Source organism: Scatophagus argus, chromosome 8 (genome assembly GCF_020382885.2).
Source record: "Scatophagus argus isolate fScaArg1 chromosome 8, fScaArg1.pri, whole genome shotgun sequence".
Taxonomy (NCBI): Eukaryota; Metazoa; Chordata; class Actinopteri; family Scatophagidae; genus Scatophagus; species Scatophagus argus.
The window spans coordinates 4,405,847-4,419,027 of record NC_058500.1 but is presented as its reverse complement, the minus strand read 5'-3'; the positions used below and the strand labels follow the sequence as shown (position 1 = coordinate 4,419,027).

Sequence of the window (13,181 nt, the reverse complement as noted above, 5' to 3'; positions counted from 1 at the left end):
CTCTCACCTCTCATAACTCCACATACACACAGCTAACGTATTGTCAGGTGGTTTTGGCTGTTTTACTTCACGCCTGCTTTACTCTCTGTCAGCGAGTCACAGTGTAATTCAGCCAGTAGGGGGCAGTATATGTCAGTAGCAAAAAAATGGTTTACACATCAGTGCAGGGTGGGAGACACAGAGGTGACCCGAAGCCATGGGAAACATGCACTTCTGTGGGTTAAACCTGCCAGCTGTTTAGTGCAGCAAACAGAGCGAAACACTGTAAGGGCTCATGTTGTTTGCAGAATAGCATCACAAGAATTCAATAAATGAAATCTATGAATATTTACTGTGGTAGATTTAGGAGAATTTCTATTAATTAGTTTTTTCAAATATTACCAACACAAAATTACTGACTGTATCTCCTTAGTCATGTATTAGGCGCCGAATGCAATAAATATTCCACGGGGAAGGGTGGAATTTGTCTCATTTCCAGATGTAAATCCAGAAGAGGGATCAGGGCCAAATAATTTCCTGTTTCATTTCTCTCTGCTGTTGTCATCGGAAGGAAGCTCTAGCCCCTGGTTGGGAGTAAAGCCTAACCTAATCCTGGTATATGGGTGACCTGAGGGATGCCCTGCAGCACTGCTCCTTTTAGTCCTGAAAAGCTGTGATCTCAGGCTCTTTTTTAAGCAGTAACACACACACACACACTGCATATGCACATGCACCATCAAAAATGGTTATATGGCTGGCATAAATGAGTAAAAAGTTAATAACAGCAGCACACACAGACACACAGACACACACACACACAGGACAAGACCCTGGAGCTCAGAGCTGAGCCCAGCTGAGTACATCTGATATGTTGGTGCAACACTGGTCTCTCAAATCTAGGCTACTGCACTGCAGTGCAGGCAAAAAGGAACAAGCCCTTCAAATCAGTGAAAGCCTCAAGTAAGAATAAGGGCAATGATTACCCGTCATGCTCTGTCTTTCCGCCCTTCTTTCTCTCTAAGCAGCAAGTGAATCACCGAAACAGCCATCTCTCTTTGCCTCCCCAGCACAGCTCACCTTGTGACTAAGCAAGACTTCCTCCCTGTTTGGGAAGGTGCACGGTGGATGATGCAGAGTTGGTGTGGACCAGAGCATGAAATTGCTTTACTTAACATTGGGGGAATCTGTGTGTCCAAGCATTGCCTTCAGAACAAACTTCAATATTGTACATATTACGTTAAATCACCCAAGTAGACCTTTGTCACAGCTGCTCAAACTGCTCAAGCTTTATCCCTTAAGAAATTAATTTCAAACGCAAGCAGGTGAGTATCTCACTTCTGCTTATTCACTCATTGCCTTCTCTTGTGAAAAGAGAAGGTGAGACAGACAACAGGCAACACAAAGCTGTGCAGAGATTAAAATCATTCCAGAAGGGTGGGACTAAACCACTAGAATATCTCCAGGCACTAACACCTGTCTGTTGTCTGAACAGTAATCTGGGTAGATTGATACAGACAGCAGTGACTGAACAACAGAGATGTCACACCATAACCCTGCCAGGTGCAACATACTTTTAAGGATTAGTTCAGTGTTGCAGGCTGACCTGCGGCTGCTGTGTACACTTCCAGCAATGTGAACTTGCATTTCTGCCAACTCACCTCCTCTAAGCACCAGCACGTTGACCTCACTGCCCACGGGAAGGTCTTTGAGGATGTCCACCACCTGAGAGTGGCTCAATGTCTGGACATTCTGTCTGTTGATCTCCTTGATAACATCGCCCTTCAACAAGCCACGGCACCACTGGGCATCCAGGATCATCTTCACCTTTTGTCCCAGGGGACAATCTGCGATGGCGAAGCCAAAACCTCCAGGGCCCTTCACTAAGGGCACGCTAACCAGCTCCGGCTGCAGCAGAGTGGGGTCAGGGCCTTCTTGGTTTGCGACGGGAGGGAGGTGGTGGTGGTGCTGGTGAGGATGAGGATGGTGGTGGTGGCGTCCTCCGTTAGTCATGGGTGGTACTGCAGCAGTCTGCCTCGAGAGAGTTCCTCCGTCTGGTACTGTGTAGTGGGGGTCCTGTGGCGTGGAGCTTGAGGGGGAAGGGGAAGTGTCCTTGGAGGTGCAGAGGACTCCTGGGGTCTCCTCACTATTGCTGGAGTCCTCAGGCAGGGAGTAGCCCCGGCACAAGACCATGTCGACATACTGATTGATTGGGATGGACTGGAACATCTGCACCACATCAGCGTGTGTCTTCCCCAGCACACATGTGCCATTGATGTCCACGATCACGTCACCTAAAAGAAGAAAGGGCGTTTACACATTCGTGAAATGTATTAATTTCACAGTGGGGACTGGGATCACTACATCAGCACTCAAACACAAATTTAAAGAAGTACTGTGAGTCAAATGACTGTATAATTCAATTCTGTATCTGCCTCCGATTCAAAGATGTTAACGGACAGAAGCAGCAAGAGCATAAAATAGAACAAGATCACTGACATGCTGTCCTCCTCTTCCTCCTTCCATCTTCCTGTCAGGGTGTTATGGGGTGGGGGGGGGGGGACTCTCATCACCCCTAGCCTGGATGGGCAGCTGAACTGCTGACTGGCTAGCTGGCTTAAAGCCCAATGGAGGATTCAGTCCACCTACACAATCAATAGCCTTTCCTAACAAACACAGCTACGGTTTCACTCCTGAAATGAGCTCTGTATCCTAATGTCGTTCTGCTTCAGATCCACAACACATCCCTCTAATGACCTCTATTAAAATTAAGCATACACAAAATAACAGATGCATTGCAAGTGAGTCTCAGCAACTACTATACACAAAACCAAAAGGAAGCTCCATGATGTTGTTACAGTTCAGAGCTTCAGCTATTACAACCAAATTAAATTAATTACATTCATTTTTTGGATTAATCAATTACCCTTCCTCTCAAGGGAAATGAAACATTGAAAATAATTATCTGTTAGACTTTCACGGTGATTCTCAGCGGCAGCATGGCTGTAGCTGTAAGAGCATTCAGTATTACTGTAAAGTGAATCCAGGGGCACTTCGCTAAGAGTACTCCCAATTACTACAATCACCTGCATGTGATTACAGTATTTATAACATAAAGGGAATACGAGGAGGGAATTTACCAAGCTGCTAAGATGTGGGTGCTAACACAGTGGTGCTAGTGAGTAGCAGGCAAACTGGCAGGGCCGTATGTAGCATCCATGACTGTATTCCAGGTTACTGTATAGCACATTGTTCAGATAAGCAGGTTGTCATCAGCCAGCCATGAAAAGACAACCGCTCTGCAGGCCTATTAAACCTGTAATATATGGCTGCATATAAAACTTGGTTGTCAGCCATAAACTGAACATGTGCCTTACTAATGTGAGTTTCCTGTATATTTCCTGAGCTGCTCCTCTGAACGCCGTCTGCACACTTTCCGCCTAAACAACGTGACATTCACGGTACGCTGCCCACACCGTGTTGTTTGTCTACATGTGTTTGTTTGCGTGCATGCAGGGTACATAAAACTATATTATGCACAGTATGCATTGTGATGCCAAGCCGAGTCTCACTGTATGCATGGGCACACAATGCAAACAGTATGCATGTGAATGTGACACTGGATTGGGTTTTGTTTAGACAAGTAATCCTATTTGTCTCTCCTTAACTCTTCTGTCTAGCAATTTTTCCTTGTATGGCTGGCTGTCAGGGACATGCAGGATTGTGTTTTACTGCTAAGCCAAAGTGTAATCCTGATACCAGAGGGCATTTTCATAAACACTAGGCCTGTGGGGGAAGATTACCTGAGGCGATCTTGTTGTCATGGGCAGCGGGCCCATCCGGAAGGACATTTTTGACCTGAAGGAACTCGTCAGGTCGGTCTCCTCCAATGATGGTGAACCCAAAGCCCTGGGGGCTTTTTCTAAGAGCCGTCTGCAGGATGGTGCCCTGCAGTTGAGATGGATCTCGAGTGAAGCCACGCACTCCCTTACTTGATTCCTCTGTTGCAGGGATGATGGTGGAAAAAGCAGAGAGAGAGAGACTGACGTGTTAATGAACAGGGATATGGAGAAAAATATCTTTAATGGCCTAATTACTCTAATTACTATGTGTTAATTTGTGCTATGTTCTAATTTGCTTTTGTTCACCCACTTCAGCATATTGCACAGACTAACAATAAGATCGAGATATAAAATTCAACTTTTATATTAAATTTGAAAGGATGAGAGCAGCCCATCTTCAAAGTTCACAGGGTTACATGCTGTGACCGTCCATGTGCTACGTAAGCATGCGCTGTATGTGACAATGAGCCTGGCATGCGAAGAGAAACTGAAGAGCTTGCTCATAAACTGCCATCTGTCTCCATCACTACAACATTCGCACAGTGACAACTTGTCTGACAGCATGTCACTCACTGGTAGCAGTTACACTCTCAGAACCTCGTAATTTACATGCAGTCTCAAACAGCTCACAAATACACACACACACACACACAACAGAAAACTCACGAGTCTACTGCTCTGTTTGCAAAGCCAGTAAACATCCAGCTATCGCAAAATGTCTTTATTTTGCCCCAGTCTCACCACAAACAACCAATTCCTTTCACTGCAGTGATAAATCCGTCCTGAAATGCGCCTGACATTTTCCAGGTAAACTTTTCATTGCAGATTCCCTTTGTGGTGCCTGCAGGATGTGTAAATGGGGCAACTTTTCAGAAGACAGCAAAGGATTTATATTAGACAGTGTGTGCGTGAATGTGTGTGCATGTGTGGGACTGAGATAAGCGCGATGAGATGGAAAAAGACAGAGAGAAACAGAGTTAGCCTTGACAGAAAGAGGAAAATTTCGAAATAAATCCGAGCTCGCCCTTCCCGGTGGTGTGAGTTATGTGCTGTGCTCCTGCATGCTGGGCTTCTTCCCCACACTGATAGATGGTGGGACATCAATCTCATTAGGGAGGGTAGATAGAAGTCCCCTCCCCCACCCCTAACTTCCCCCTGCCTTCAACACAACTCTAAATGTGTCATGGGATTGTGATTTGCATAATTACACCGCAATTGACTGATAAACGTGACCACGCTTCTGAAGATTAAAAATATATATATCACGCCATGTGCGATTAACATGTCATTCCCATATTAGGACTGTGTCAGAGAGATATTTTCAAGATTGAACATGAAAACTCATTTTGCACGTGCAATAACATGAATTTACTCATGGCTATTTAAAGGTGTGAGCATGTGTGTTATATGTATGTTTGACAGGTTTCAGACTGCCCAGGCATTCCATGTTCACACAGTCAAGAGACTGTCAACACCGTTTCTTACATGACTGCCATGAAAGCAACACTGACAGAGTAAAGAGAAAGGCGGGCGGTGGTGGGGTTGAGGATAGGGCTACGCACCAAAGCTATGTTTACATGGTCTTGATTAAGCTGTGGGCCACAAAGGGACAGTCTGTATTCTCCGGGGTGAAGTGATTATATGAAATGTCAGGCAGGATTGTCAGCGCTGTAATTATGGCTGAGCAAAGTGCTGCGATTTGCTACTGCTCTGCGGCACTGTCTGGGAGGTCAGGCTAGCCATCCTTGTCAAAACAGTGTTTAGATGCCACCTCACGCACGTCCACACACTTGCACAACCGCAAGCAACCGCTAGCCATTAATTCTCATTAACAAGGGTGGGAAGGTGCAGAATGGACACAGGGAGGCTGCGGTACACAGAGGCAATATCATCCACAGGCTGCAGAGAGACTCAGCTGTGGGAGGTGGGGTCTGCGTGCAGAGTGAAGCAGACAGTTCTGTCCAAGGGGTGTCTGAAATACAGAGGCTAGTTTGAATATTAATCTGGTCATGTCTTGTGTTTGCACGCACACAATAATTCTTATTCATTTTACAATGACATGGGGCTTTGGCTTCTCAGACGTTTACATTGACTGAGGAGAGGCTGATTAGACCAGCCAAGAGGCAGCATTCACCACAGGTGGCAAATGATGAACAGATGACCCAGTAGAAATGCAATTTATAATCATGAGTCACTTTCATCCACAGTCACCTCTGTCTCCTTCTCTGTCTCTGTCCTCTGCCTCTGTTCCAAAGACATCTTTGAACTGCGGTGAATGACTGGGGCAAAAAAAGCATTTTCAAAGAGACCTCAGAGTCCTCCCTGTTTCATAATCTGCTTGTCAAAATGAATTCTGCCGCCCAGTCAACCACTGCTCCATTATTCAAATTGAATATCATTGCTTCAGAGGCTAGGGGCTGTTTATCAGCAGCCCGTCAACCATTAGAACATCTTGCAGACAGACATCTCAGCATGAAGGAGACGATAAAAGTGCACAACTGTTTGGAGAACACATCTAATATACCTTGTTACAGAATACAAAGCTAAAAGCAGAGCACTGACAACTGTACTGCAACTCGTGGGCAGAAAAGAAGGAAAAAACACAGCCAGATGTAAAGATGTTACTGACCTAAAGCACATCCTGTTGGTGCTGCTCATGGGGAAAAAGGGAACAAATGTCTGAACCAAACATTCATGGTCATCCAGCCAACAGCTGTGGAGATATTTCACCAATAACTACAAAATTCAACCTCATGGCGGAATTAAAGGAAACGTCAGGAAATCTTCAAAGACAGTCGTGTTCACGCTCTCGGGACCACGAATGTTCATCTGCTGATGACATATTTTGCTTTGGAAGTGCTGGAACAAGAGGCCAAATGGCAGGCAGACATGGCAACCGGTCAAGCTAGTAACTGCAGGAAGAACATCAATTTCTCTTCAAGCAAAGAGTGTAAATATGCACTCATCATACACTAAATAAACACAACTACTGGCACACCTGACCAATACACCAGCAGCAATGTGAGGTCAAGCATTGATGTTGAACCTAAAGGTCTGGCTCACAATCTCCATTCTAGTTAATTCCAAAGGTGTTGGATGGGGTTGAGGTCAGGACTCTGTGTGGGCCAGTCAAGTTCTTCCACACCAAACTCATCCAACCATGTCTTTATGGAGCTTTGCTTTGTGCACTGGGGCACAGTCATGCTGGAATAGAAAAGGGCCTTCAACAAACTGTTGCCACAAAGTTGGAAGCATAGCATTGTCCAAAATGTCTTGGTGTGCTGAAGCATTAAGGTTTCCCTTCACTGGAAGTCAGGGGCCGAGCCCAAACCCTGAAAAACAGCACCATAAACAAGTCTGTCTGGATACTTTTGTCTATATAGTTTGTTACTTCATGTTCTCTCTCTCTCTCTCTCTCTCTTTCTCTCTCTTGATGGAATTTAGAGCAAATGATCTCACTTCCTCTCTATTTCCCAGATGACCACCTAGAGGAAAAACTTCCTGGCTGTCAGTCTAAACGATGACCTTTAATGTGAACATTGCAGAACTGGCTAAATATCTGCGTCAGCCCACAAGGCTAATGTTTGTTAGGTTGCACTCCTCCTAAACAAATAAACCGACACATCTCAGTGGTGGTGGCGATTTTCTGAATTTCCCGAGCTGACATTTTCTCCCCACTACTCTCTGCAAATTGTCACTTGGCATTGCTTGTAGTAAAATTTTAAGAATGAAATGAAATGACAGCAATGATCTCACTCGCCACTCGTCTGTGCTTGATGGGTGTGGTTACCTGAGGGCGTGGCTGCTGGCGGCAGTACTGTGGTGGGCATGTCACCGCTCAACTTCCTCTTAGCTTCCATTACTGGATTCTCAAACTGGGTCTTCTGGTTGATGTGGCTGCAGAAGGGAGACAAAGAAATGATATGAACACAAACGAGTTAAAAAAACGTTAAGCTTTAGGTGATATGTTTCCATCCTGTTTCTGTTGGCATACGACTCATCGCACAGCCGACTATTTTTATTCATTCAGTTACCCACATAAGCAAAGTCTGAGTGCCAGCTAATCTTTCTGCTTTTGAATCCATCTGTGGTTTTACCTTTTGGCTTCACGGAGCACAGTTTATAAACACGTCCCATACTGTTCTTTCCCTGTCATGCAAGCCTGTGATTTGACAATGAGGGTTGGGTGTCACATAACATGTTGAATAGACAGCATGAGGTATGCAGCATGCAGAGTCCTCTAGTACGGCATGAAAACCACAACCCGTCTGTGCTTAAAGTGCAATGCAGTGCATACAGATGGATTGAGAGAAAGAAAAAAAGTGAACGTCCACTTTTGAATTAATTCAAAGAAAATTGGATAAAGAGGATCCGTAGCAATCTTGACTGTGATAGCCCACACTGCCATGATGGGATCAACCACTCAACACACTGTAATCCCAGGAGCAAAGGATTCAATAAGCTGCAGATAGATGTAGACAGCAATGTGCCCCTATTTATGATTACATGCCCACGGGTGGTTTCTGAACATACACAGCCTTGCTAAACCAGGACCAGCAGCTCTGCTTTGGGGCATTCACACCAGAAACAAAACATCAAAAAACAACTACTGGTTTTCAGGTCACACATGTGCGCTGACACATTTCCTGCTACCCAGAGAAATGTCCCCCCGCAGTTAGATGGTAATGGAGAGAGGTAGCTCATCTGCGTAATAAGCTTTAACGGCTGTAAATCCCCGTCATGATGGCACCTTGGGAAGACAAAATGCATTGATGCAGCACAGTGGATCAGACACATGCTGAGACACTGATGATATATACTGTATGTGTGTGTGTGTGTGTGTGTGCCTTCAACAAAAAGTACTCTGCGGTGTGGCTGCGTCTGAGTCATGCACACAGATACCCTCCCCATTACGTCTGCAGATATAAACATTTCCCCACTCTTTCATTTCCTCTGCTGCTCTCTGTCTCACTTTCTCTCTCCTTGATTGCCACACCTCATGTTTTGTTTGGCCGTTGAGGAAATAATGAGTCTTTGTGTCACGTCGTTGCATTTGTTCGCTCGCTCGCAGCTAAATTTGCCAGACAAAAAGACAGAGCAGAGGCAGCCCCTCGATGACCCTCTTGCATAAACAAACACACTGATGTCCCCCCTGCCTGCAGGTCTGTCCCTCTTTGTCCACAGTGATGGGACTAAAATGAAACATTGTGCTCTTGTTTACACTCTCGATCAGGATGGAATCTCACCCTCGTTTCCCTCTCAGGGACCCTAAACCTTCATTGCCTGTTGTCTTCACTGTCTTTTCTCTTCCACAAACACACACACACACACCAAGCTGTAACCCACCAGTAGTATCTGTACTGACAACTGTATGGACCATAGAACATGGAAACATTGCAGTCCACAGGCCTCTTGAGATTCAAAAAGCCCATTTGATACTCTCTGGAATTCAACAGTAAGATAATGTAAGATTCTTTATTGTGTATGTACAGAACATACAATGAAATTCAGATCCACTCAAGAATCAGGCTCAGTATAAAAAAAATAAAAAAGCGCTATAAAACAAATAAATAAATAAATAAATGCTCTAAATCCATTCACACAAAAACCCGCATTCATACTTCACACAACCCACGTTCATTTTCCATACACTATTGTCATCATATGCAGAAAAGAAGTGAGGTTAAAAGCCAAGTATTTAAGTACTGCACGTAGATGTTACACAGGTATAGACTGAAGTCCTGGGTTGATCCTTTTAACTGTCACTTCAGCAAAGACACAAAGAGCCTGAATATGAGCAGCCACAACCTCCTCCACAATTCACAGCCACAGCCCTGTGGGTACCTTCAGGCACACAGAAAAGTTTACTCACTCTACGTAGTATGTGCCAAACTGGGGGTCCTCAATCTTCTCCCAGCCGTAGGGCAACTCTGAGAGGGGGGGACAGACAGAGAAAAGGCAGACTCAAATCACTTCAAGTACTGCTGAGGCACGACATGGACAATTGGACACACGCAATGAGGCACAGTGCTTTGACTGGCAGCTTCACAGCATGCTTACCTACACATGGAGATCAACAGGCCTGCTTTTATTTGTCACTGTGTGTGTGTGTGTGTTTATGCCTGAATACACGCTGTAAAGGAGGCAGGGAGAGGAGGAGGAAACGCTGATTTGTTATACAGCCTCCCCCAAAAGTAATAGTCTTTTCTCTCCAGCAGTGTGTGTGTGCAACATCTTGAATTTCTGCTGCTGTGCGACAAACACATGCGGCGCAGAGGAGATCTTTACGCAAGAGGGGCCATAGAAAATTGCCTTTTGAGAGATGCTGCACTGATGAGCTCCCTGCGTGTGTCCCAGAAGCCATTAGGAAGAGAGGGGCAGGCTGGAGATCGGAGACTTGTGCTGTGTCACCGGCATGACTGTGACCAGGCCCGCTCAGCTGTTCAATCACCGTCTGTTAGCCAGCGCCCTCTTCACAGAGGCAGGGATGTGGCGCATGCACACACTGTGCTATGCAGCAGGGAATTGGGATCAAGTGTAAGAGTGCATGTGGGTAGGAAGGAGACTACATAAATGGGATTGTGCAAAGATTGCTGCCACACCACAACTACCTTCAGATATTGTCTCACCTCCTTCCTCGCATTTCTCAGGAGGCTTAGCCTTCTTGGCAAGGCGGGGGTCCAGCCAGGTAGTGGTCTTGCTGTTGTGACTTAAGTAAAAAGAGAAGAGAGGGCTTTAGGCGCAGAAAAAATATTTAAGATACTGTGAAAATTCAGCAATTAGCACTGAAAACACTCTCAGGAGCCACGTTACCCAGAAGCTATTCCACTAGTTTTAACAAACAAACAGAGCTACAAGCTCCCCAAAAAACAGAAAGTGTGGCCAACTTCTAATCTTATGGGATCAAATGGCTTATTAAAGAAGTCTTTAAAATATTAGCAAAATTTTATCAAAGCTCAGAGGACCCTTTGAGGGAAACGGAAGAGAGGATGGAATGGGAGGAAGTAAAGAGGGAGGAAAAGGAGCAACACATTAACCAGAGAAAGAAAAGAGTGAGCAGCTGCAGAGATCATAAAGAGGAGAACTGAGAGTGCAGGTCAGCGGTGGCGGGCTCCATTTAGCCTGTTGTTTCTCTGGCTGGCAGAATGAGCTATTGATTTAGCAGTGAGCAGCAGCACCTGGCTATGTCAGGAGCTCAGCATTGACTGCTTGCCACGCTAACGGGCCAGGTAAACAATGTGGGCCTGCTGCTTTTAGCACCGGCCAACAAACCTGACATCAAACACAAGGGAAATAAAAGAAAAAAAGCAAATCAAGAACAACACACTGCCACGGCTGAGCCTACAGAAATCTTCAGTGTCCAACACCTGGTTTGACACAGCACAGAGGATGGGGAGTTGAGGGGACTCACTGCCAGATCCCAGATCACATTCAGTCCACTACGGCAATAATAGAGACGATATGGGAGAGTTCTGGGAGTGGGATTAGCATAATGCCAATATAACGGGAGAGTAACAGGATCAAAACAATGCAAGCAAGTAATAGCAGTGAGGCTACTTACTCTATGAAATAGACCATGCCGGTCTCTGTGTAGGCCATCTCCCAGTTTTTAGGCAGGGGCTCCTGACTTTCATCCTGAGGGTTCCACGCACGCAAGTCCATAGCCCCAGCCGACTGGTTGTAGCTGGGCACAGTTTTCCTCCACTCCGCCTTGTCCTTGTGCTCTGTGGCCCGACATGGTGAGAGGGACACGGGCATGGAGACAGAAAGAGGAATGGGTTGGGAGTAGGGGTATGGGAGATGGTAGAAGGAGAAGGAGACAGGAGGTGAGAGTGTGGCGCCATTGGAGCTCCTCTGGGCTCCTTGCATCTCTCCCTGCTGCTGTTGCCGTCGCTCAAGATGATCTTCCTCTAGTCTGTACACTGGGTGGATGGTTACATCCACAAGAGAGGAAGGGGTAGAGAGACAGAGGGAGAGAGAGAGAGAGAGAGAGAGAGAGAGAGAGAGAGAGGATACACAGAGAGAGGACGGAAGTGCAGCAATTGCCATAGGATTTGCATGTCAGCAGTGATGTACTGGGAACTGCCTCCCAGGCAAGGACAGAGCTGACCAATGCTTCAGCCCAGCCACGAGTGCCACATCACAACTCTATTAGTAACACACAGGCTGCTGCGTGGGTCTGTATTTGCCTAATCTTGATATGTGTGTGTGTGTGTGTGTATGTTTGAAGCTCTTATCTGCAGGTTTTCGTCTGGCTGTGAATGACCTAGCTTCATCATGGCACTGAATGCTCAGCCTGTTTCACTGGGGTAATTGAATGGCAGGGATGGAAAGTGACAGCTGTTGACTGGGAGAAGCCAAGAGCTTTTTCGTGCTGAAATTGGGGCCTCTTCTTCCTGATGGAACCAGGAGGGGGATTCTGCACTTCTGAAATCAGAATAAATGACTCCATACAGACACTTTCTCCAGGCTACAGCAGCTTTCAGCCCTTGGAGAGAAATATAAACTGGGCTGTTGCAGATGCGGGCATGTTGGCTTCACAAACTGACGAGAATGCTGCATGGATGCATAGAAAAATGGCTGCTAACAGTAGTCTTCTGCTGACTGTTCTGTTGTACCTGCTCAATACTTTAACAATCAAATCCATCCACATGCTGACAAAGATATAATAAACTGCATTTGAGATTAGACGACTCATGAACTACAGAATTAGAAATGACATCCACTGACAATGAGCAGCTTTTCTTGGCTGGGCTCTACACTGCAATCATTACTGTCCAAGGCCACAGAGATGTTGTGTCTCAGACAATGTTTTTCTCTGTTGGTTACATATTTGCTAGGGACTACAGTTTGTTCACGCTTCCTTGACATACCTGAACTTGGTGCAATCAGTACATGTACTGCATGTGTGAGTGTAAGTTCTAACTTACTTTTCTCACAATTCAGAAACATCTCAATTATCTTGACACAAGTTTAGGCTAATTATTTTGTGCAGAGAGGTTGATTTGGCTGACAATCTTGAGGCTAGGAGGACTGCTTCTACAATTTTATTTAAGTTTTACAGTGTAACTTTGGACATTAACAGCTGTTAGATGTTTTCTAACTACTTCACCATTAGCTGAAGCATATTCTGATTTTGCTTGTGCCCTGAGCCAAGTGAGGACATCCTGTGGGTGGAGGGGAATCAAACCAGGACAAAGTCTGTCCCTCTAACTGAGGTTTTATTTCTATTGATCTCAAACAGTCTTTGGCTTCGCCTTGTGATTTAGCACTGACCTTGCAACAGCTAATCCCGAGAATGTTTGTTAGGAGAAAAGAATGAAAAGGAGGAAAGAAAAAAAGCAGCCTGCTGTTTTGCATTCT

The 13,181-nt window shown here is 45.5% G+C and overlaps 1 protein-coding gene across 3 annotated transcripts in view; it reads right to left on the bottom strand.

Moving 5' to 3' along the window:
* The window catches only part of magi3a (membrane associated guanylate kinase, WW and PDZ domain containing 3a), a 96,642-nt gene that overhangs the window by 10,353 nt on the left and 73,108 nt on the right, over positions 1 to 13,181 (bottom strand). For all 3 annotated transcript variants that reach the window (XM_046396811.1, XM_046396813.1, XM_046396812.1), the window contains exons 5-10: positions 11,380 to 11,542; positions 10,448 to 10,527; positions 9,691 to 9,748; positions 7,609 to 7,715; positions 3,780 to 3,977; positions 1,638 to 2,270 (exon numbers count right to left, since the gene is read on the bottom strand). In XM_046396811.1, the coding sequence (XP_046252767.1) occupies positions 1,638 to 2,270; positions 3,780 to 3,977; positions 7,609 to 7,715; positions 9,691 to 9,748; positions 10,448 to 10,527; positions 11,380 to 11,542 (1,239 nt within the window). The remainder of the gene's footprint in view (positions 1 to 1,637; positions 2,271 to 3,779; positions 3,978 to 7,608; positions 7,716 to 9,690; positions 9,749 to 10,447; positions 10,528 to 11,379; positions 11,543 to 13,181) is intronic.